Source organism: Anas acuta, chromosome 5 (genome assembly GCF_963932015.1).
Source record: "Anas acuta chromosome 5, bAnaAcu1.1, whole genome shotgun sequence".
In the NCBI taxonomy this organism is placed as follows: Eukaryota; Metazoa; Chordata; class Aves; order Anseriformes; family Anatidae; genus Anas; species Anas acuta.
The window spans coordinates 36,848,049-36,873,175 of NC_088983.1; the positions used below are offsets into that span (position 1 = coordinate 36,848,049).

The 25,127-nt window shown below is 48.2% G+C and overlaps 1 protein-coding gene across 3 annotated transcripts; it reads right to left on the minus strand.

Moving 5' to 3' along the window:
* Nucleotides 1–965: 965 nt before the first annotated feature.
* On the minus strand, nt 966–24,270 carry PLEKHD1 (pleckstrin homology and coiled-coil domain containing D1). 3 transcript variants are annotated; one of them, XR_011097121.1, is made up of 14 exons: nt 23,086–24,270; nt 17,452–17,545; nt 16,847–16,936; nt 16,266–16,342; nt 12,852–12,943; nt 10,663–10,715; nt 8,686–8,780; nt 7,785–7,878; nt 6,826–7,004; nt 5,952–6,084; nt 5,175–5,319; nt 3,135–3,284; nt 2,716–2,982; nt 966–2,513 (listed from the first exon to the last, which is right to left on the minus strand). XR_011097121.1 is itself a non-coding variant. In XM_068684164.1 (13 exons), exons 1-13 carry the CDS (start codon nt 23,232–23,234, stop codon nt 2,822–2,824), a joined length of 1,512 nt encoding a protein of 503 aa, XP_068540265.1. In that variant the 5' UTR covers nt 23,235–24,270; the 3' UTR covers nt 966–2,821. The 3 variants fall into 3 exon arrangements, 1 of the variants encoding a protein (XP_068540265.1); XR_011097120.1 differs by having other exon boundaries at nt 966–2,064; nt 2,167–2,982; XM_068684164.1 differs by having other exon boundaries at nt 966–2,982.
* Nucleotides 24,271–25,127: the final 857 nt, after the last annotated feature.

Genomic DNA, 25,127 nt, shown 5'->3' on the forward strand with positions numbered 1-25,127 from the left:
TGCCACCAGCCTTCATCCCGTGTGCCATGCGCAGTCACGCACAGCACACCATTCATCCTTTGTTACTGACTTCTGACCCCAAGGGCACTTTCCATTTCTTGTCCACTTTCTCTGCTTTAGAAGCAGCAAACACAGGCAGCAGTGGGGCCGGCGCTGCCTTTCTTTCTGTCATGTACTACTGAGTAACAGCAAAGGGCTGGGGGAGCGAGTGCCAGGGGATCTGCCAAGCCCCTGCCCGTGAAGCAGGAACCTCTTCTGCACCAGAGAGAAACAGCCTGGAGGTATTCTGCAGCTCCTGGACAAAATTAACTCTTACCTTGGCCTTAGCAGGAGGTGCTGTGAAAAAAAAAAAAAAGTAGGTAAGAGAACCAGCAGGCTTCATGTTTGGTGTACATTAAACCATCTTTTTAATGCGTCTCCAAAGGGGTGAACTGCGAAAGTCACCAGAGGGAGGAGAAGTTCCCAGATGGGATGACTGCTAGGGAGCTCACAGGGTCGGGGCTGGCAGGCTCCTCTGCAGGGCCACTGGCTTCAGTGAGGTGGCAAGCACATCGCCACAGGGGGCTGAGGGCACGCCTTGGTGCTAATGGGCATCCACCGGCTTTGGGTAAGCAACCAGATTTCTGCTCTAGATTTCACATATCCTGCCTCTAATGCTATACACATTTTAAAGTGCAGAGGCTCAACATAGTAAATAAGGTGGAAGCAGGTAGCAAGGGTGAAAGCGTTTTATGTACAGTCCTTTTGGAGGTGATGCTCAGCATGTACAGCAACGCAGTGAAGCGCAGCAAGTACCCTGGCAGTAAATGTGTGTCACGGCGATTTGTCTCAACTCCTGCAGAGGCAATTTAACGTCATTTCAGTAATGGGGTGTCAAGAACACGCAGGAATTCATTCTAGCATCCGCATAACTTTTATTTATTTATTTATTGCTGTCAATATGCAGGGTAAAGGAAGACCCGCTGTGGCCGCCTCCTGAGTACAATAATTGTGTAAATTCTGATGTTGTGGCATTTGATGGTAATAGACCAAAGGGGCTGCATTCACAAGCCACTGGGTGATTTTCCTAACTGCCTGGGCTGCAGATGCATTCTTTGGCTGTACTCGTCTGTACTTTCCAGCACCACACAACAAAGACCTTGTAACTGGAAAATAGCCAGATATGATGTTAGGGCAGTGCAAAGGGAAAAAACAGCTCTGGACTGGTAATGAATGAATTTGGTGGCCAGAAGCACAGCCTGGGGCTGGCCTGTGTCACAGCCCACACAGTGCAGGCTATCAGCCCCTTGGTGTCACTTGGCACAGAGGGCATGTGTGATAACCAGGGGAACTGGTGAACATCACAGCCCTGAGAAGCCCAGTAAACCTGCACTTCAGATTCCCAAGCCCCTCTACTGCTAGATTCATCACCTTTGTATCTTTTATGGCTTTGTTTCCTGATTTTTATCACAGGGATAAGTGCTTGTCACAGGCTTTGTAAGCACTAAGCAGTGCACAGATAATTACTAGCCAGCTACTTGCAAAAAGGAGTACTGGGAGAGGCTGTAAGGTTTGCACAGCAAAGCCATCCCTCTTTTGTAACACACAAGATAACCACCTGCAGGCCAAATCCTCTGCTGTAATAACCTTGTGGTGAGCACTTGGGAACACACAGAGGCCAACCAGAAGCCCACCTCTGAACAAGCTGCCCCCAGCGCCTCTCCCATTCCAACCTTGACTTGCTGGAGGCCCAGGCTGAACCAAGATAGCCCAGGCTGCAACTAAGAGAACTGGTAGAGAGCAGTGCAAAGTCCTGGGTACAGACCATTCACTGCAGCCCACACACAGGTGGATTTTCCCACAGCTGCACTGCCCTGACATCCTGCTGCTGACAGCGTTTAAGTTGCAAAGTGGTGGCAGGTTTCGTTGCTGGACAGTCCTCATCCACCTGTCCTGAAGCTCGTTTTCCAGAGGTGATGAGGAAACCACCAGAGCTGGGTCAGAGACTCCTACACATCGAACTTGCCTGTAGATAGCACCTTCTGTATATAGCTGTGCTCCTCCTCCCAGCAGTGACACTGCCAGCTGTTCCAGTGCAAAAAAGTGCAAAGGTGGCCCCAGGATGTTGTAACCACAGCCAGCACAGCATTACCCTCCCTCCAGCTTGCAGCAATGCTGCCGAGTTACCTATAGGATCTACTTTGCACGTGATTCTTCTTGGAGCCAAATCCACAGCATCCCCAGGTTGCCTTCACCTTGCACTGCTACCGCTTGCTTGAGATGTTGCTGCATCAGGAGCTTGCCCCGTGGCTGATATTACAGCCTGTGCCTGGGAGGCTGGGGCTGCTGCAGTCTTCAAGAAGTGTGCCATGAAGCATGCCCCATGGAAGTGCTGATGAGCAGGGTGCTCAGCGAACCAGTTCCTAGCAGAGATCAGGCAAAACAGGGCAAGCTCTGCCGGCTTGGGTGGCTGCTCCAGCTGGACCACGGGCTAACGACGGGTTTCTCAGAAGCACTCGTGTCGGGCAGGCAGACTAGGCAGGAAAGAAAAGAGGCACTTCCTAAGCTAAGGTCGGTGGTCACTGTCACATGGTATCTTGGCAAAACGTAAGCAGCTGAAGCTAAGAGATGTGATCTGCAGTGGTCAGCAGGGAAGGTCTGCCAGGCTACGGGGAGCATCCAAAGTAAAGCAAAGCCACTAACTGAGGGAATTGCCTACACACAACTTCGCCTCACCTTCCTCACCAAAGGACATATCTCCCTTCTGACCCTAGTGCCTGATGGCTTAGCTTTTGCAGAGCTGAATGGCAAGTTGAGATCAGAAGTCCCCTCCCAGCAAGAGTCACTTTTCATTCCCTGAAGCTGAATCTTTTTGTGACCTCATGATTTGGTAGAGAGTCTCGCGGAAGTGGTGGTGCTGGCTCAGTCTTTTGGCTGCCTCCTTCAGCTCCTCAATGTTTTCAGCTTCTGCATGCGAGAACATGAAGGACTGGGACTGCTTCACTGAAACAAGAGCAGCACAGAAAGGTCAGCACGCTCAGCCAGGGACACAAACCCAAGTTTCAACAGAGCACACAAGCTTCTACTATCTGAAGCAGATAGTAGAAGCTATCTACTTCTGCAGGACATGGAGGAAAAAGTTGCCCGATACCTACAGTCATTCCATGAAGTGCTGGTTCTCCGGCGGTGAAGGCGGCAGCTCTTTATGCGGCGAGTGGCAGCCTTGTGGATGTACACTGAGTTCTTCATGATCACAGGCATCTTGGCCTCCAGCTCAGCGTTGCGGATGCACTCTTCAAAGAACCCTGAGGAGAGGACACTTCTGTGAGCAATGAATGACACTGCAAGCAAAGAACCAGTCAAGAGGAACTGCACCTGCTGACAGACTGAGCCAAGTGATGATGTTCAACACTTCCCCAGATCTTCACAGACAAAAATCTATGAAGCTCCAGAACATCATCAAGTTCGGAACAACAGAAATCTCCAGTGCCATAACTCAAATTAGAGAAAGAACGGCAGCCATCCATTCCCCCTTAATCCTTTCCACAGCTTTCTAATCCTTTCCATTTAACTGCTGGAAGGCAGTTTACTCTCCATGATATTAAGATTAAATTTATCAGCTGTCTCAAAACAGAGAGCTCTGAAGCCTGGCTGGTTGCATTTTCCTTGAAGAAATTCTAAAGCCAGAGAAGCCTATCTGGGGAAACAGAGGAGTAAGAAACACTGTCATGCACACCCAGGTGTGCCGTGCGTGGCCAGGGATTTCTTAATAGCACATGCACACATTACGGGCTCTGTGCAAAGCCCCACATCCACTAAACTCAGACAATGCTTTCCTGTCCGTAGCAGTTGCTTTTCCTGCCCAGGTTCATTTCCTTTTTCATTTCCTTTTTCCTGCCCAGGTTCATTTCCTATGGCCTTCTCATGGTCTAATCATTCTCTGCAATTCCTCTCTTGCTGCCCTCATAGATTCCTGCCTGTATAAAAAAGCTAGTCATCTTGCTGTTCGCAGGGCTCAAATGCTAATGCTCCCCAGCTCTGCTGTCAAAGGGCAGCAGAGAGCTGCAGCAATCACCTGCAAGGACTGAGCAATCTGCGCTGGGACTGGTACTAGAGAAAACATTGCTCTTTTGAAGAAAAGAGCTTCCAAACTTCAGAAATGTGTGCCAGGAGACATTCAGTGCCAGAGGTTACTCGCGGTTGCCCTGTGCAGGTAGCTCAGCTCTGATTGAAAGCTGAGCTCAACACAGCTATTTTAGCTCTGTATTCTTGCCATGGCTCCTCACTGCTGGCATGAAGTTCAAAATCAAGTCCTTTGCCTCAGTTTAGGAATCTGATGGAGAAACTACTGAATAATGTTTTATATATACATATAGTGCTCAGAATGCCACAAGACTTTTTGATTTTTTCCCTCCTGGCCCAATACATCCACATTTCACTACAATGAAGCCTTAACTGTACAGACACAGCATCTCTATAATGGCTTCCCCCTGCACTACACTTGAGGATGGAAAACAAGGAAGACTTCTCCCAGATTAAGCTGTTGATATCAATTCCCAAACATGGCTCAAGCCAGATTCCAGGCCAGCACCCCATCTTAAAAAAGCAAACAGACAGGGATAGGCTGCAGGGAACCTGAGGCTTACACCTCACCCGTGGGTTGCAGTTGTCTCAGCACAGCAACGCTGGGCTGATACAGTGATTCAGCTCTGACTCAGGATCCAAAGTTTGCCTGCTTGCTGACCTACCAGCACATTGCTACAGCAGCCGTGGTGCTCCTTACACTACTGATGTTCCAGGAAAGAGGGCCGAGAAAAGAGACTGGGGAACCAGTCTCCCATAAACTCCCAACTCCCATAAACTCAGGCCAAGTCAGTCTTTCCAGCTCTGCCACAACTTCCCTGTTTGACCTTTTGGAAAGCATTTACTCCTCTCTCTGCCACTAGGTTTCTCTTCTACCACACAGGGAAGGCTGGAATAATTTTTCACTGCTTTGAGGATGAAGCACCAAGTGTCTGCATAGCACATTTTGACTCCTCCAAAGGGAGGGGGAGTTGAGGTACAAAGAGCCAGGAGAGAGCACCAGGTGCAGCCTTGCTAATTTGGGAACCTCTTTTTGAGTCTGGAAAGATGGGTACAAATATTTCCTCTCTGGGAGCTTGCTCATCGGTACAGAAGATGCATGATTGACTTACTTCTCAAATGGCTGACATCTGCTTTCATCTTCTCCTCTTTCTCCTTGTTGCGATCCAGAGAATTTAAACCTTGCTCCAAGCGCTGCAATGCTTCCTCAGCTTCCCTCAGTCTCTTCTCCAGATCCATGCGCATCTTCACCTCAGCCTGAGGAAGATGAAGAGAACAAGAACTCCTGAAAACAGCTTGTGTATCTCTCCCTGAAACTCACAAGGCTTGCAAGGGACATGAAGCAGATGAAAATTTAAAAAAAAAAAAAAAAAAAAGTAAATGAAACAAATAGAAATAACATAAGACAAAATAATTGTTCCTCGTGTCTTCAGATAATCTGAATTTGAAGTCCAGATTATTTTAGGAATTCTCCCTTACTCTGAATTTTCTTTTCACATCTGCATTCTCATTGTATGAACCATGTGGAATCAGAGATGGCATTTCAGCACATGAATTCATACCTATGCAAGTAGCTGAAGCTGAGCAAGAACAGGAGGCCACCTTTTCATCTGAGATGAACTTGAGATAAAGGCAGTCAATTCCCAAAATGGGGTGGGTAGTTCTTAGTTTCAGAAAGAAAATACAATAAAAATTAGAAATAAAGGATAATATGAGTAGTAGTTTAGCAACTGAGAATAACTCACACAGCTTAGGTCAACTCAGCTTTAGTTTGGCCAAGTGGGATGCTAAAGGATAAGAAAATCTTAGAGGTGCAGGGAAAAGATGAGATGGGGGATGATCTGAAAAGAAGGTGCGAGACCTGGATACGTGACAGACACGGGTGGTACCTTGAGGTCCCTCTCTGTCTGCTGCTTTTCCGCGGTCAGCTCTGAGAGTGAGTTCTGCAGCGCCTGTGACTGGGAAGAGTAAAACTCCCTCTCCTCCTCCAGGGCTCGGGACCTCTCCTCGTTCTCCTTCATCCTGGTGTATGGCAAAAAGAAGATCACCATCCCCACCCCTGCACAACTCACAGAGAGGAAGGGGCTCAATGCCATGGTGAGGCACATTTAACTACCTGGCTACCCTGAGCAAAGAGGCACTAAAGGGAGCATTATCTGCCTTTCTCTTCAATGACACAGGCCTGGCTGGAGAAGTAGTCAGTTCTTGAACTGTGGGATCCATCCTCAAACTGCCCTCAAAGAGGTCCACGAGCACGAAATACTTCTAATGGACAACTGCATGAACACTGAACAGATTCATAAGTCTCAGTCCTGATGTGAAAGGTGCAGTCCCAATGGCAGCAAGGAGTTCAGTGGCCCTTCCTCACTCTGCCCATCCTCTCTGAAGCATTCACAACCTGAACTCCTGACGTGGGAACTAGACGGGCTTCCAGCCTTGTTCTGTGCTGGCAGCTACAAAGTAAGTCAGCAGATAGCCACGTCATTTGGCACCACAAATCCTGACCAAGGCAGAAATGTCCTCTTCCCTTTACTGCTGCCAGAAGTTGAAATTATGAAGTCTCTCACCTGTCTGCTGGTCTCAGGGTCAATATGGGAAGAGTTTTGAAGTGATCCTAGTTTAAAGCCTGGAAATATTAACCATACTCTTTATGATCGCCTCCCATGTGCCATGAAGAAAAACTACTTCTTTTCCCACAACACCTTTCCCACTGGAAGGCTTCTTGTTCCACCTCCCTGTCTCCATGCTCTGACCCCACTTCACCTCTTCTCTGCCAGGAGTTTCTCCTCCAGAAGCTGTTGCATCTTCTCTTCGATCTGTCGCAGGCTGCAGTGCAGTCCCCAGCTGGGGCTTTGCTCCTTGTTAGGGCTGGTTGGAGGTGGGAACTGGTTTTCGTTTTCTTCCATCATCTCCAGCATTTGCTGCTTTTCCAGGGAGAGCTCCTTGAAGAAGGACAGAAACTATGAGCATCAGTCAACTCTAATATTTCTGCCCCTTTTCCTGCCTGGCACCTTACTGAGTTCCTCCACACTTACATTCACATCCCTCATTCAAATTAAAACCAGAGCAAAAAATCTGTTGTTTTTTTTTCCCCCTTAAATCTGTTTTCACCATAGCCTTTGCTATGCAAGTGGGAGAGAACCTGGAGGCACCTGGAGTAGAAATGCTCCTTCCCTAACTTTCCAGATCTTTTTTCCTACCCTTATGGAGCTGCTGTTCAAAAATCAGAAAGCTCCCACAGAAGATTATAGCCTTGTTGGCCAGAAGGGCTCTGGGAGTCTCTAGTCCAGCCTCCTGATCAGAGCAGGCCTGTTAACACAGCAAGATTTGGTCAGCTGTGGCTTTGTATGGATGAATCTCAAAAAAATTCCAGAACAGAGATCCCTCAACTTCTCCCATTGCCTGTTTGGTAGAAAATCTCTCCCAGTGTTCAACTCGAGCTTCCCAAGCTACATGTTATGGTTATTGCCCTGCATCACTTCATCTGGCACTGCTGAGAAAGGTTTGTCTCTGCAGGGCTCCTCATCACTTCCAGTCATTTCTGAAGAGGATTTTGTCCCTCATATCATCTACTGAATGAATTGGTTCATCTGCACGGGGCTTAACTCTGACACTAGCAGATGTTGGATTCATTCCACGGACAGCACTGCTGTCAGTCCTGGTCAGTTCTCGAGGGCTGTTCCCATAACGCTGCCATTCAGCGCGGAGAAGCGGTCACTCACCTCTAGGGTTTTCTGTAAGGACTCTGTCAGGCTTCGCAACTCTTTCTTTTCTTCCTCCACTCCTTTAAGGGAGCGGGCTGTGAGCTCTAGCTCCCTAAAGAAGCAGAAATGGTGACAGCTATTGCAGGGGAACACCAGCCCTGCACACTCGGACTGTGCAGGCTGTGGACTTCTAACACAGGACCTGCTACTGGTGGCTGGTATGGGCACTGTGAGTCAGGAATTTCAGACAGGAGTGTGCCTGACCTGAAAGCATCACACCTTGAACACACCAGAGGCATCCAGGGACCTGGCTGTGCCTCCTGATGGTTAAAAGAGAGCAGTGGCAAAAAATGCGCTTTTCAACACTCAGAGAAAACCACTTGGATCTTCCCTTTTCTAAACACATTTGTTACTACTACTTTGTGTAGTGTAACTCTCAGAAAGACAAAATTATTCTTGAATAATTTATTATTCAAAAATTATTCTTAGTGAGACAACTTCAACCTCCACCCAGTGTCATCCAGCTGAGCATGAAAAACCAGACTGAGATGTCTGCAGCCTGCATGGCTGGCGAGAATACGAGTTGTATCAGGTGCTGAAATCCTCCAGCACCTGTCACTTGCCATACTGCCCCAGCTAACCTGAGGACTGCTGATGTCCCAGCTTCTTGGAAATGATGTTGCTGGAGGCCTGAGCAACAAACAAAATTAAGCTGTAAACTACTGGTCACATAGCTGATAGCAAATGCAAGTACTCAGATCTCAGCCATCCCTGTTGTGGTCAATAGTGCATTTACCTCTTTTGTACACAGACAAAATCAGTGGCTTTTATTTATGTGTGGCCTCATTCACAGTCACACTAGTGCTTCTACTGAGGGAGTCGGTGTCCTTTCCCTGCCCTTTCCAGTTTGCTCCCTTACCGCTTGATCTGCTCCTGCTCCAGCCGCAGCTCCCGTACCACCTCTTCAAACTGCTGCTTCTCCGCTTCCAGAACCTGGTTCAGGCGTTCCAGTTCCTAGACCAAAAGAGGAGACAGGAGTGTACTCTGCCAGCACTCTTAAAAGTCAGGAGCTGGTTCCCTGTTAACAAAGCCTGTCACTTTTCACGTGCACTATGCAGAGCCATCAGGTGTCTGATTTCAGCACACTTTTGTCCAGGGGCATTTAGAAGGAACTAGAGGTTGGTTGACCTGAGCATGCTGCCTGCGAAGATCGGCTCTGCTCCATGCATACAAAAGGTCCAAAGCCTCCTAGGAAAGGTGGGCTCTACAAACACATAGCCTTTCTTTCCAGGCACCCACATGTGCAGGCACAAAGCCTGGAGAGGAATACGTCAGGATGGTACTTGTACCAGCTCAAACATGGCACTTGTACCAGCTCAACCTCGTTTTCCATTCCCATTGGGACAGGAAAAACACAGACTGCACAGTTACAGCTTTGCAGTTTGGTCAGCCTGTCACTTTGGACTAATAGAGCACTGCTTAAAGATTTCTAATTACCTCAAACTAGCCACATAGGGTGAAACAGTTTCTTCTAGGAGAAGCTGTCATACCAAGACCTACCAGGGGCATTTACCAGCCTTCTCTCCATCTGCAGAAGAGGAGATGGGGACAAAGCACAGCAAGGATCCATCTCCTGCCTTAGCTGCTAGGCAGATCTCCTGCCGCAGGCCCACACAGGTCACAAAACAACACTGGTGCCAGATAAAACTCATAAGACTCTTGATCCGTGACACGCACGTGACTCTTGCACCACATGCAGAGACATGGTTCAAACTGCTTTCCCAACATATTGCTCTGAAGCCTCCAGGCTCACAGCAGGTCAGACCACTGCAGTCCTGTGAGCTACGTAGTCCTCCATCACAACAAAGTCCTTCACGCTAACCTGGCCCCATCTGCTCCTTGTGGGCCATGAAGATACCAAGAATGGCTTTGTAAGGACAGGGATTTGTTCCAGAGTCCTTGGACAAGAACATTTCCCTCCCTGTGGCTGCAGGTAGTGCAGCAGGTTACCTCGCCAGATAGGGATGTCTCCTTGTAAAGGCAGAAATAGCTTAGCACTGGAGAAATGTCCAAGCCAAGTGTCCTTTAGCTCTACAGAAATGTAGGCAGGAAAAACATAGGCCTGAGAAGTCTAGGTCAGCATTGCTGTCTTTTGCCAAAGAGGGGCCACAGTTGTTCTGGATTAATTGGAGAAGAGAACACATGGCAGTTTGTAAGACTGCAATATGGTGATCTATGTCCTTGAGAGCCATATAAGAGGAAAATATATTTGCAAATCAACTTCACAATAACTTTATGATGGTGGTATAAAAACTAGTATAGATTTGGTGTAAATACATGAATGAACTGTGTTTATTAGATTAAACAAAAAGGTTAGGAATAGCTTGAAAAACAATAATAAGCTTGATCAATTAAGGTATAAAAGACTGGTGCCCTGGTCTTTCTCTAGAGCAATGTTTGTTATTCTCCCCATCTCTTTTGAGTCCAAAGAACAAACCTGATTGCTTTTTGTTGCTCCTTCTTTCTCACAATGGCATCCCTACACTAGAACAATGTCAGGTCTGTTTTCTGACTCTGTAGACAGACAAGTCGATTGCCACAGTCTTCTTGAATCCAGCAAAGAGCAAGCATTCAATTTGCCTGGAGACACCAGCAGGTGAGGCGTGCAGCAAACATGCTGTGTGGAAACAGCGTGGGACTGGGGATCAGGGACACTGCTCCAGGGCTGATCCCGTGGCACAGCCCTTATTTCTCTTTTCACACACAGTGCCCAGGGAATGGCAGGAAAATTTTGGCCCTACTGCCTCCCTGTCTGGACTCTGGTGTGCCCTCAAACCAGCAGCAAACCTCCCAGCCCTGCCCCATGGAAGCAGAAGGGAATTGGTTTGACACTCACCTCTTTCTGCTCCCTCTGCAGACACAGCTCCTCTGTTTCTTCCATCAGCTTATCTGCAAAAACACACACACACAAAGGCCAAACACAGAGAAAAGCAATTTATATCCCGGGGATGTTTATAAGCATGAAGCACTGACGGGAGCTTGTAAGCGCAGCGCTCCCTATTGCTCCATGCATATCTGTCTGAGAGGCTCCAAAGGCTGAGATGACACTAATGGGATGCTCGGTAATTTCCCTCCTGCCAAATAACTTAAACTAAGCAATCATATTAATGTGTGATCCATCTAAGGGTTCCTCCCAAGTGCATTAACAAACTAACCTTCACCACCCTCTAGCTGAGCTAGGAAAACATCCTCAGCTCTGCTTCACACATAAGGGAGCGGAGGCACAGAAGGGATAAGTGGGCACGCAGGGTCACTCACAGCACGGCAGCAGGCTGTTCTCCCCATATGTCTCAGTGCCCTGCCCTTGCCCTCCCAGCACGTTGCCCTCTCCTTTAACCCCTCTAGGTTAAACTGGGAGAAGAGGTCTCACAGCCTCCCCCAAGTCTAGAGGGGCCTCCAAGGCATCCTGCAAATAAATTCTGCTGAATGCACGGCAGGCTGCTGCCCATACAAACCAACCTCTCATCATACTAAACCTCACTAGATTTACTAGATCTTACTTTACTAAATTCAGTGAGAGAAAAACTTTGCCCTGAAGTCAAAGGCCTATGGGGTACACGATGAAATGTGTGAAGTAGACAGGCACATGGGTGGTTTACCTTGGATAAGGAAGGTATTTGGGTTTGTTATTAAGTTGTGAGGTAAAAAGCACTGTGGTCTGTTAGAGTTACAGTATGCTTTGAACCAATAGGAAAAAAAAAATATTCTGGTGAAGTTTAAGCTGTCCTAACCATGTTTATGTGCAATGTTAAATAGAGACAAAAGTATAATCAATTGTTCTGTGATATGAGTGTAAGGGGAGTTAAGTCAACAGAAAACAGCACTGATGTTTTATTCTGGTGATCCTAACTCATGTGAATCAATCTACGTAGATGTTAGATGGCTTGAGACTAAAAAGATGTGTTAAATAACAATCCTTTAGAGCTATTCCCCGCAGTGACGTCTTAAAGCCTCTTGTTCATCATGTTCCCATTACACAGGCTTTGAGTAGAGGCTTGCTTGTTTTTAGAACTGACTTTGGGTTTAGTCATAAAGATTGATAGCTGGGTTTTGTTGTTAGGTTTCTTTGTTTTGTTTTACCATACGGACATAAATATCTAGGATAGCTTTGTGTGCGATTGTGAAGAAGGATTATCTTAATATATTTAAACAAAACTAACTGCAAATAGATTATAGTTGCAGAGCCTGGAGAAATCAGTCCTCTGGGAAACCTGGATCCCAGCTGGGCGAGGAGGGGAGATGGAAGGTAACCCCATGGGGACGCAGGAAATTCCCCAGAGCAGGGATGAAGGGCAGTGTTTCTGTTCTCCAAAGATCCTTGAGCTGGTGCCAGTAGCAGCACCTGACCTCAAAACTTAACTACAGGATGGACACAGATCACTGACGATGAGGTTAATGAGGCAGAAACGTCATCAGTTAAATAGGAATAAATATAGAATTGCTGTCAAAAGAAAGTAACCAACTGTGAAAATTCACCAGCTGAGGATAATCTTGTCAAGGACCAAAAAAACACAGTGAAATATGTATCTTACATTCCAAGTAACTCTGGTTTGCCACAGAGTGCTTTTTCCTCTGTTCCTCCATCACCTCCTCTTTTATCATACTGTGATCCTCTTCAGCCTTAAGCAATTTTTTCTGCTCTAGTGTTTGCAAAACAACATTTTAACAAAAGTTTCTAACTTTCCACCTGTCTCTCCAGGTCCTCCTCTCAGCACTCCCTATTATCTCTGTGATCAATGTGTAAGGTGTGGAGCCACAGGGCAGAAAGGCTATTGCACCTCTCTTGAGGAACGCTCCACTTAACTTAGGAGGCATCTGGGGTAAAGAGGCTGCTGCCCCTTGGCTCTTGCTCTAAGCAATATGGGGAGTGACGGCTGCACCTCTCAGGGCAGTCAGAGCACCCAAGGTATTGCTATCCAGAGGTTGGTTTCTGAGTAGGGAATTGGACTACGTAACTTCCAGAGGTTTCTTCTAGCCAATTGGCTATTTTGGGTTTTACAGCATTTAGAGGCAAGAGTTTCCTACCTAAATATTCCTGTTTCTCCTTGGCCAGCTGCAGTCCCTGGGCCTCCAGGCTCTCGATCATGGCTTCTCCCAGCTGGGCATTCTTCCAGGTACTAGAGAGAGCAGACAAAGCAGACAGTAAAAGAGAGCTAAGGGTCCCACAGAGAGAGGCAAAGGGCTCAGCCTAGCAATCTACCAAGGAATTTAAGCACAATCTCTCAGTGGGGATCGTGATTCTCTAAACTTTTCTCTGCAAGTGACTTGGAGAACTTTTCCTGATGTTCAGTAAAAGGAAGTTTACAGGAGCTGTATATCAATACCACACAGCTACTCAATTGTTTCTCCAGTGCTTTGGAGATTTCTATATTAAACCTAGTCCTGAGCACCCTCCAGACCAACCCAGCACATGCACAGCCTCCAGCTGCAATAGGATGTACCTGGAACGCACTAAATGAATCCTAACTTCTCATAGACCAGTGGCATTGTCTTCTGCTTTTCCAATATTTTGCTGGTTTAGCTACTTTTCCACTTCAAACATCAACTACTTATTGTCCCCTTCCCACAGCCTTGTATCCTCAGCCTTTCTGGTATCCATCCTGGAACCAATCAATCCCTCCTCCACTCAGTTTGTACACCACTAGAATTCGGTGCCTGGCCCTACACTGAGGTAAGTGCCTCTCCCCATGAAAGCACTGAGGAACCAGAGATAAAAAAGGCAGATGAGAAACTGGCAAGTACAGAGAGTTCAAGGCAGCAGGCATGTTCGAAGAGTACCTTGCATTATTGCAGCACTACTGGCCAGAGGATCTCAAGGTCTCTTGAAAACGTTATGAAACTAAGCTGCATAAAAGGCCTGTGGAGCAGATGCCCATTAGGGACTGATTTGATGGACAGAGTGGGCTTCAATACCTAGACTAAGTAACGAAGGACACTGACGTACAAATCAAAACAGAACCAGGGTTTGCTGTTCACTTCTATCCACGTTCCATTAGCAAACAGCACCTACGTACATAAAATACATGAAATGCATACGTAAAATCAATTCCAATCTATTTATATAGGTGCACATACAGGAACAGCAACTGCTGCCCAGAAGTTTTGTCATCTTTGTTAAATCATAAGGGAGCCTATGAATATTAAATACCTGTAAGCTTTCCTGCATCAGGCCTCTTTGTGAGCCATTGGAGACTGTAGCCTTTTGGAAACTGTAAGTTGGCAACTTCTTACAAAACAATTTCAAGGCAGCCTGTACTTCGTCTCTTGCAAAAGCCAAATACATTAAACACACATTACCCCAGGGACCAGGCAACTCACACTACGAGCAACCCAGACACTACCTTGTGCTCTTTGCAGGCAGCTGGGTTTCTTTTCAGCTAACGAGCATCTAGGATATTTCCAAAGTGCAGAGGAAATTAGAATGCTAATTAAAAAGGTGATGTTTTGCCCACAGGTAGACATCTTCAACCTGAGTGAGAATATGTGGGTGTGAATGTGTGTTTTTCTACTAATGTGCTCTGATGTAGGAAGAATCTGATCCCAGAGAAGCCAACAGCAAACAACTCAAGCAGGGGAGGTAGAGTTTATCATATAATTACATGGAGGGTTTTAAAATGGCTGCAGCTTTTAAGGGGTCTATTCATTAGATTCGTTTTTTCAGCGTTCCCTCCCCAGCCTGACACATTTCCCTGTCTGTAGCTCAAAGGTAGCAACACCCACTGCAGTGTAACTTGCCAGATGTAGCCATAGCACTGCAGTATTTAGGCTTTTATTCCTTTTATCTGCTGGAACCAGTGCCTGAGTGCAACCACACCTGTAGTGCTACACAGATGCTCACTATGGCTGAGGGAGGAACAAACTAGTGCTTTGTTATTTTGTTCTTCTTACCACATGAGCTGTTGTTAGTAAAAGCCACGTTGCTTGAAGTGCTGGAAAGCACAGCATCAGAAAGGCTGATGCTCATTTTGCAGATGGGTGTCCATATTCCAGTCCTTTTGAGGTGGGGACACCTCTGCACCTTTGCCGGCATTTTACCTTTCCTGGGAGCATCCACAACCTGCTTCTGGAGGCACTTAGTACTTTGTGGTCCACAGGGTACATGGACCATGCTCCCTCTACACAACACCCCTGGCTGGTTCATCATCTGTATATGGGGGTGAGGAAACAGGGGACACAAAGTATGGCCCCACAGGGAGACAGACTATCTGAAGGCAGAGCTGCCTCAGTAGATGGTGTGAGGGTCAAGAGCGTAGTTTGGCTTAGAGCAACAGAGATAGGGAAGGGACCTTTGCTTAGGAGACAATAGGTAACAAGTAGGAAATGGCATCATGAGGGATTTCACACACATCTAGTCAGCAGTAGAGGTACCTGAGTCTGAGTTGGCTCCTACCCTGAAGTAGCCGCAAATATCTTCCAGAAAATGAGGGAGAAACAGGACAATCCCATTTTTATCTCCTCTTTTTTTTTTTTTTTTTTTTTTGTCAATCACAAAGCAAAATGATTTCAGCAGCACATCACGTGCTCACATGTGGTACGGCAACGGTTAGCACATTGCTCAGAATAAGCTCTTGATCTTATCCTCAGCTGGCCACATCCCAGCTCACGCCTTTCTCCACACAAAAGAGCTGGTGATTTCTTTCCCATTGCCCACCAAGTCTCCTGGTAGGCTGTGCAGGGACTGCCACCATGGGCTTTTGTACTCCCACATTGGTGCTTTTTACACACTAACATAAATTGTGCAATCACTGTTTGCTGCCACAAAAAAGGCCATCATTGGCACTAACCAAGCAGCACAGGGGCTGCATCACCATCTTTCTCCACTGCAGGTTGCAGAAGCAGAGAGGGGAAGCCACCACCCTGTTGCCTGTATTAAACTCCAGTGCTGGAATATTGGGGCAAGGTCCACAGAGGAGGGTGGCTCTAAAACGAGCAGCTGGGCAGGGCTTGTTTGTGAGAGCCCAGATACATCCCTTCCCTCCCTCATGCACTTTGGAGGTGAATTTGGCCCCCAAATTACTGCCTATCTGAATGGTAGGCTCTGCCCTACAAGTTTCTTGCTCTGCAAGTTTCTACCCACCCGGGGAAATTCACATCCCTTTTTAAGCACTGCCTCTTCCTGCACCTGCTGAGACTCAGAGCTTCTGCTAAGCCCCAGGTCCCACATCTCTGAGACCAGGGAGAGGGACAGCAGGTGCCAGGTGACAGCCCAGGTTTGTTAGCCAAGCATCACCACACTGCACGCCAACACAGGAAGCTTTCTGTCAGTTTTACGGTGTTGGTATGTTAGGAAAGGATGGAGCCAGGAGGCAAGTGAGGGTCTTGCTGGTCTTGGGGAGCTTCTCTGCCTCCCCACAGTCCTTCTTGTCAAGCTTTTTCCTCTTTATCCCTTATATGTCTACAGAGCAGATCAAAGAGAAGAAGGAACAGAAAGCAGCTTACACTTTTCCAGACTCCTGCAGCATCTCCAGCCACTGAGCCTGCTCAAACTCTGACTCGGCTGCTAGAATAATGTTACCCTGGAAGAGGGAAGGGGAGGGGAAAGAAACCCAGATTAGAGAGGCTGGTGCCTTACACCCAGGGCACGAGCTGCACACAGCTATGGCAGGAGGAGGCTCACACCTCTGCGGGAGGCATCACACCGGAGCAAACATGGCCCAGGCCTACCACACATCCGTGCTTGGAAAGAGATGCACACAGCAAGAGTTCGTAGAAAGAATAAAGGGATGGGGGGGGGGATAAGGGGAAATGAGCTCTTGGGCTCCCAGATTTCCATATACTTGTTGTCTAGTATACTATAATACCTGCTGTCAAAAGGAGGAAATTTCCTTGTTGGTTGTCAAAGCAGGGGCAGTAGCAAAGCCTCAAGGGGACTTTATATGCTAAGCCACCCTCTCTCCCAGGATAGTTTGGCCAGAGAGGGTACACAGACATTGGCAGAGTAGGAAATCCAGCTCTGCTTATGAGCAATAAGTGTTTTGGGGTTTTGTTTTCCTTGAGAAAGAAAAAAAAAATCTACTTACGTGGAAGTCTTCATGAGAGATCTTTATGGCGTAAGGCATGCTGGGCTCTTCTTTGGGTTCCACGATGCAGCCCCCTAGGGGTATGACACCCTGGGGATGAACCAGAGCACTCCAGTCAGTCAGTAAAGTCAAGTATCACCATTAATAATGAATTAGGAACTGAACCACCACCCATGGTCACTTGCGGGCCCCTGCCCTGCCTTGGACATCCTGGCAGGGTGATACACACAGCTCTTGAAAAGCAGAGGGACTCCCACCACCACCACCAGGAGACCTCCAAGTGGTATCTGAAAGGACATAAACATGCATTCAGCTTGGAGGGGAGGTTGCTGGCTAAAGCACAGAGGTGGGGAGATGTTTTATCAAGGAGAAGGTGATCTCTTGACAGGGGCAGATGCTGTGGAGTGGTAAGGTAGCACAGAAAGGTTGTGCATCCATTACCCTCATCCATAGGTCAATGCCCCAGACTGACACAACTCTCACTTCTTTTTGGAGGCTTCCCCAGATCTGTAAGCTTGTGCCTTACCTGTACTTAACTTGATAGGCTAATGAAAAAGAGAAGCTAGGAACAGAGTAAACCTCTTTCCCTTGCAACCACCGCTCACCTTGGGGTGGATATTGAAGTATTTATTGCTTTCAAAGTTCTTCTTCTCACTCTCAGCATAGTAGAGCAGGAAACTCTCCTTAATGATGAAGAACCTGTAAGAGGGAAAAGAAACAAAACTCTGCTAGAACAGAGCTTTTGGTTCACAGCACAAGGAAATGACCACCTATAGCTGCTTTCTGAGCAGAGAAGTTGACCAGTCCCACCCAACCTTCATGCGGGGTGCCTCAATTTCCATCCAAAGGCAAGTGCCAGTGCTTTACAGTAAGCGCTAAGTTCCAGTGCCTTGTGCTTCCACACCGCGCACGCTGGTGTTGAAAACAAACTATGGCATCATTTACTGGCAGGGGAATGGGACAGCAGTCTGCATCCAAGACAGGATCCCAGCCAAAGTGTTTTGATGTCTTGACCTGTGTGTATTCTGTCTAGCCTACATGGTGGCTTCAACCTCTTGGAAGAGAGCTGCTCCTTTCTTTTAAAGGCTCTCACGTGGGCTAAAAGCAACTAAAAGCTTGTTTTTGCAATCAGCTCCCTGCTGCCCTTTGTCCTCTTATTGTCCCTTGCCAGCATAAGCCAAGAGGGAAGTGTTCCCACTGTAACACTGAGTCATATGGCAGGGAGAGCCACAGGGGAGCATCCTCAAGCGACTCTCAAGGCAATGCGTTCGTCATGAGAGCACTCAGAAGCAGAAATAAATTTTAGAGATATTTTTAAGCAGAGCTGTTGGCAAAGTCTCCTGACACTGGCCTTTGTAAATAGAAAGGAAATTGAATTTTCTTCTCATATGCACCACATTAAGATGTGCCTTGTTGTGCCTTAGGTATGTTCTGACAAGCACTGCACGGTAGCCACAAAACATCACAGCACCTGTAAACCAAGCCTCTAATTTACTGGAGCATGTCCTAAAATTGTAATTAAAGGAGTTCTGCTTTTAGCCTAGTTGGATGTTCAAAATGCCCCTAGGAGAGTGCCTCTTAGAAAACTGATGTTGCGTTTACCCTGCAGGCAGTGGCACAGGGAAGAGAGATCTGACTTCAGTTCAGCCTAAATACCTGCAGCACTCAAACATGCTGAAGAGCAGCTGGAAGGATGGAGACTGGTTTAGTAGGGAGCTTTCAAACGAGTAAATGACGAAGAAAATGTTTTGCACTGTTCTGTAGAAGGACCTGCAGCAAGCTCCGGCTGTGGGCCTGCTTCAAAATGTTTAAGCGTGGCCGTCATTGAACACACTGAGCACATTTACACCCAGGTATGTTCACAATGCACAAAAAACAGCAGAAATTCAGATGCCCTGAGTTTTTTTTCCTTCTCCTTGCCCACTCATTTGTATCCATTTGTGTTGACAGGGGAGGTGGGAAGGAGCAGCCAGCTTGCTGCCTCAGCAGGACACTCTCTTCTCGCCTGATGCTCCAGGAACATCACGGTTGACTGCCTGAACTCACTTCTTGTTCCCAACCACAGCCTTGCAAAACCTCTCTGGACAGCACAGCGTGACAGTGCAAAAAAAAAAACACTCTTCTGTGCTGAGCTTAGTTAGTTAGTAGAGGACCAAAAGGGTGCCCGTGCCCCGTGCAGCCAGCCCAGCAAGGTCCCTGAGGAGGAACCAGTACCACTCACCCTAGTACTGCATCTCTAGCCAGCACCACAGAACAGTTCTCTTGTGACAGCAGGCAGGGACATCATCAGAGAAGCATCCCAGAGGAGGGGGGCAAGCAGCTCGCACAGCTCTGAGACCCAGGCAAACACAGGCCATTTGGCAGATCTGGCACTAGGAGACATGCCTGATGGAGTGGATTCACCCAGGCTCCACCTCTGTGTGAAACAAGGATTGGTATTTTCTGGTATTTTTGCATTAACAGAAAAAGAAGCCGTGACTCCTGCATCAGGATCAGAGATGGATCATACTTTTTTGGATTCTCAGTGTTCCCGATAATCCCCGTATTACAGGTTATGCTCCAGTGGAAAAACAAACCAAAACAAAAACAAGAGCAAAGCCCAGCACTGATCTCCCAGAATTGATGTGCCTCTGGCGGATTGATGAACTTTCAGATCCCTGACCTCATGGATGCAGAGAATCCATGGGGATTTGGAATGAAAACAGACTAAATAAGAGTTTTAAAAATACATTAAATAACAGGGGGAAAAAGGCAAATAAGGAAGAACACTGTAAATCTGGTTAGCTGGTGGGCTGCTGTGTTTGCTTATATTCTCTTTTCTATCCTTACCAAAAAGGCAACACCTAAAAACTCGAGACCACCGCTTCAGCTTTGACTTTCAGGACAAGCTCTCTGTACAAAGATGCAGGGGTAATTGCTAACTGGGAGAAGGGAAGTTGCAGGACTCCAGAGGCAGATGGCTGCAGCAGCACCCAGGTGAGCAGGAAGACCAAAGATGACCGAGGGGGAATGGGAGAGACACCCCAAGGAGTGTGCCTGCGGGGCTGGGGATGCTGGGCACATGTCTGAATTGGGCACAGGTGTGACAAGGAAAGAAGGGGGAGTGGAAAGAAGAGGGAAAACACCGAAATGGCTGTGTAATTAAACCAGGATGGGGGAGAGACAGCAACAAGCAGTGACTTGGTGTGAAGGCAGAGATGAGGTCTGCCAGGATTAGGCCTGCCAGACCCATATGGCAGGCAGAGATACTGATCTCTGGAGATAGAGCACTGTCTTTGTATCGCAGAGGGCTAACGAGATTAATTAGCTAATCTTTGAGAAAGTTTTTGAAGTGACAGTGGCCCAAGCTAAGTACTTACATTACCACACTGCAGCAAGCTGGCCACGGGTCTCTGGGCACCAGCCCAGGAGCACACGCAGCAGATCCCAGCCCCATTCCCTCTCCCTCGGGACAGATTGAGAAAACTACAGGAAAAGGACACAAGTGCTGTGTTTCCCTCCTTCCAGCAGCAGCCTGGCACCTCCAGTGGGTATCAGCACATCTCAGAGGAATCAGCACACTTTGCCTTTTGTTCTGTACTCTTTTCAGTTCCTTGTGTTCCTCCTTGCTGTGGACGGCCACTCGGCAGGGACACACCTCGGGCTTTCATTCTGGACTCCACTGATGCTGCTGCCCATACAACGTGTGTACCAGGGAACAGCCTGAACTGTGTGCTCTTGGTTGGAAGGAAAAGTGAGTGCAGCTTTATGGGAAGAGGAGGAAAGAGAATACAGCTTTCTGAAGCCAGAGAGCACTACTCTGAGAGATAGGATGCTGCTAATGAAATCTCCGAATCAGGGATTTCAATCACTAAGTCACCACGCTCTGGACACTGTGCCTGTTTTTTTCCTTCTGATTTTTTTTTATCCATTCAGTCTCCACCCTTCCTTTAAACAATTTGTTTTCTTCTCAGCATCTCCTGCAGCACTGTTGCTACAGCCAAATGAATGGGATCGAGCCAGTAAACATAGTGCAGCTCTTAAAAGCCACACGGAGTGAGTTGCATGACTGATGGCCTGACGTGATCGATCCTCCTGCTTTATCTCCCTTCACTTGGAAAGGCTTTCCTCAGGACAGGGACTACTACCTCTTTCTAGTGCAAAATTATTTCACAGCAATGGTACAACCTGTAAATACTAAATAGATAAAGTGAGACAAAATAGATAAAATCCAATATTTCAGGACAAAATCTGCATTCCTCAGAGATCAGATCCCCATCTGTATCTAGCAGTAGTTTGTTTTCTTCTTAATTTAACCAGAAAGGGAAACATCTCTTCTTCTTCTCATAGAATAAAGCACTTAAGCAGCTGTGCCTTGCTGGGTGCATGGGGTGCGAAATGGATGAATTGCTCCTCATCCCCACCCCATATTGGCTGATGGACAATGACACACAAGACTTTTGAGTTTAGAGCGAACCAGTTCTGTGCCAAGAACTCTCTCTGCTTTCAGAGGAATTTCAGCAAACACTCAGAGCTTGTGGCACGGCACACCCCCAGACACGCTGTGCCAGAAGCTCTGGGTTCCTCATGCAGGACCAGCACCCTGCAGCCCGCACCCAGCTGCATCCATCCACGGTCTGCCAGGGCCCAGGAGCCACCCCGCTGGGTCTGATGGGGCAAAAGCCAGGCTGCAGAAGAGCCCGATGTGCTGGGGCTCCCCCAGGCAAACCTGTGCCTTCTCTGGCCCCTCCGACCCCGAGGCAGGAGGGCACCATCACACTGCTCCATGTGCTCCCCCTGCCCTGTGCCCATGTCTCCACGCTCTCTGCTGCCAGGATCAGCCCATCCTTGGACCAGCTCTCCCTGCCCTCATCACTCCTCCAGTCCCTCAGGCTTTTTGCTGTGAAAGCCACTCCTTACCTTGAGTCATCTCCCATTTACCAAACACCTTCCTGTCCCTGCTCCCCCAGGACCCCCAGTGGCCATGCTTGCAGCCAGCCTTCCACACTGCCCCACGCCTGCCTCCCCACATCCTCCCTCCCGCCATCACTAAAATATTTACAACTTGCTGAAGATGGGGATGACTTCTAGGAATAGAACAGCACTAAATAAATAATGACAGAGAGAGAGCAGAGCTGGGCCATTTGCCTGTAAGAAATTTTGATTAGGAAGAAAACCTTTTAAGAATGTGTCCTCCATAGCAAATTACCTTTCCCCTATGTTATTTTGCCCGTTTCTCAGCAGCACAGTCATGTCAGCTTCCAGACACCATTCATTTAAATAGCAGTGCTTGTGAGCTGAGCAGGGAACACCGACACAAATTCTGTCCTTGGTGAAAACAGGCCATGCTTTCAGGAGAAAGAGCACAGCATAAAACCTGCACGAGTCCCAGATAGCCACAAGCACAAAAGCACTACTAAAGTACGCTTTGATTCCTTGTGTCGACACTTCAGCAAAAGGCTGTGCTGCTTTTCAGCCCCAGGGGTAGCTCGGGCTTCCTGGGCCGCCTTTTGTTAGCAACTCATTTCTGCCTTTTCCCAGGGGAAAAGGGGGAAAAAAGGAAAACAGCATTACTTTGTGTTTCTGGCACAGTTTCCTCTGCTGATATCTACCAGAGGAGGTAGTACTACCAAGCTACCGAAGGAGGGCTGGTACTATTATCCTCCTTCTAAAGTTCATGACAACAGCTCCTGGGTCACAAAATCTCTCTCTGACAGCAGCAGGGTGAAAACACAAGTTTCTCAGCTGCTGGCCATGAAACTGAGTGGCTTGCCAGTGACACCTAACAGCAGTGACATGAGTCTGCCTCCCAACAATGCCAGAGGGCTTAATCCCTTGGGTCATGTACCCCCAGTGAGCAACGAGAGCGAGCCATGCCATGTTCCTGTGCTCATACCTGTACGTGACCAGCCCTACCTCATCATTTGACAGCTGCTCTCCCGAGAGGCCCAGTGCTTCACGTACAGAAGTTGTGCCAGCTTTGCACCTCAGGCTGACCCACCACTTCGGCGCAATAGGTTGTACTTCTGCCCTTGGCAGTGTGCTAGCAAACCTTTCAGACCCCTTTCAGGATGCCCCGTGGGCAGACAGAGGAGAGCACACTGGGGTCTGTGAGGCAGGCACAAGACAGCAGGGAAGCTCTGCCAAAGCTTCACCCCTCGTCCCTGCCTGGCTGGCTGCACTTGAAGAGTCTGAGCACAGAGCCAACTCAGCCCAGCACCCCTTGGCTCTGTATTTCACCCCAGTACCCCACAGCTTACCTCCTGGACCACTTGGCTGACTGCCTCCCGAAGGGTCTCTTCCAGAGCACGCCGTATAGCTGCACTTTGGTGCTGATGTCCAGGGCATCCGAATCTGCCTGGTCCATGGACGGAGAAGGGGACACGGAGCTGGATTTTGAAGCAAACATCGCAGATGGGTTTGGTTCCAACTCCCCCCTCTGCTTGGCAGCTCCGGGAAGCCGATTAAATGCGGCGAACCAGAAGGATGCAGCCAGCCACGCCGGGCGGCAGGCGGAGAGACTGGGCTACGGTCTGAATCAATACCGTGGCTGCTCAGCACTCAGTCAGTAATTCGCCCTGATGCACAGATGATGAGAGTCTCCTCATTGCGTATGGCTTCCCGATGCATTAAAGGCAGAGCACAACCCAGCCCAAAGAGAAAAAAAAAAAAGGAGCAAAGAAAGCCTGAGATCAGGAATACAGGAGGCAGACAGCTCACCAGACAGAAAGCAATACCATAAGCCAAAGGACCTCTGCACCAAAGGCAGCCTGGAAGGTTATTTCACTTGACATTGCAGCTCCCCAGGCAGGAACCAGGGCAAGGCGTTTTGCTGTCAGGCATCCCTTACTCTGACGCACACCCCAAAATCTCACGCTTGGAGGCAGCTGCTTCTCATTTGTCCTGCAAAAAAGGGGAGCAGAGCAGGAGCCAGCGAGCTCAATCAGCTTCTCTCTGCCCTGGGGAGGATTTTTCTGTGCCAGGCTGGCACAGCCCACCCTGGGACATTGACGTGGCTGCTGGGTCTGTGCTGGGCAGCATCCAGGCTGCGTGCCTGCCTCATCCTTAAAGGGCTGCTCCTGCTGGGAGGCTGGGGATCAGAGAGCTGCCTCCCCCTGCATTTTGGGGTCTGCATATGGCAGGCACAGCTCCTGCCCTGCCTCTTGGGTTCCAGCTGCTCCTTGGCCACAGCAAAGGTGCAGGAATACGGCACAGGACTCAGGTGAGCCTCCACTCATCTCTCAGTCAGCACTCACACAACGAGATTTTGGTTCTGCTTCCTAGACACCTCGCTTTGGGGTCTCATGTAATCAGTACAGATGCATACATGCTGTGAGACAACCCCTCCCATTTGGCCTGTACCATCCCATTGGTACTGACGTTGATTGCCAATACACCAGCAGTGCTGTTGTTCAGAAGCAGCACCCCGCAGCCCTACTGTTTAGGACCAGGGGACGTGCCACATCACAGCAGTGGACAGGGGCCTGCTCAGCTTTGCCTGGAGAGCGTGTGAAGCCTCTGAAGCTGAGGAAACAGCCTGCCTGCTGGTCACAGGCTGCAGCTGGTGTGGGAGAAGTTACAGAAGCAGGTCCCTGATAAATGTCACTATCAACAGCCTGATGAGAGTCAGCAACCCCAGTGCTTTGTTACTTACCCTGGCTTTTTGGACCATACAGCATGTGTCGGGTAGCATCACAGCTCAAAGTGGCATTGAGGGGCAGGGTGGAGAGCAGGGGGCAGCAGCATTTACTGCCTCATCTCACCTGAGCACCTCGCTGTGTCACAGGGAAGCAGCATTAGTGCTGTAGTGACCATCCCACCCACTGCACTAAAAAGAAAATACTCCTTGTAACCAGAGCTTCAGGAGAGAGGAAAGTTTCCCTGGAATTATATCGCACAAATTTAATAATAATAATAATAATAATAATAATAATAATAATAATAATAATAATAATAATAATAATAATAACAACAATAAAGTATCCTGGGCCCAGCAGCACTGCCTTAACTTATAAGCGCACAGGGAAAAGCCAGAGAGCCCCTGCATAAAGATGTCTCTGCCCCTGGACACCAGCACCGACACAATGATTTATAGCAGTGACCTGGAGCGAGGAAAAGCAGGCCTTCCTTCCTTTTATTTTAGAGATTAAGAGAGAAAGGATGGCTGTGGCTCACAGTGCTGGAAACGCAGGTATTGTCTGCTCTGAGGCCTCCAGGCCAAGCGAGGCACAGGGCAGTCACAGCATGCTCATCACAGGAGGCAGCTCCAGGGGAGGGGAAAAGCAACTTGCTTACATCAAGT

Bases quoted from the DNA above. Each gene is read 5' to 3' on its own strand.
- PLEKHD1 (XM_068684164.1), bottom strand. From the start codon at position 23,234: ATGTTTGCTTCAAAATCCAGCTCCGTGTCCCCTTCTCCGTCCATGGAC. The intron at 16,343-16,846 runs GTAAGTAGATTT...TCCCTCTTCCAG, and splicing joins TCTCTCATGAAGACTTCCAC to GGTAACATTATTCTAGCAGC. The intron at 2,983-3,134 runs GTAGGTATCGGG...CTCTTGTTTCAG, and splicing joins CAGCACTTCATGGAATGACT to TGAAGCAGTCCCAGTCCTTC.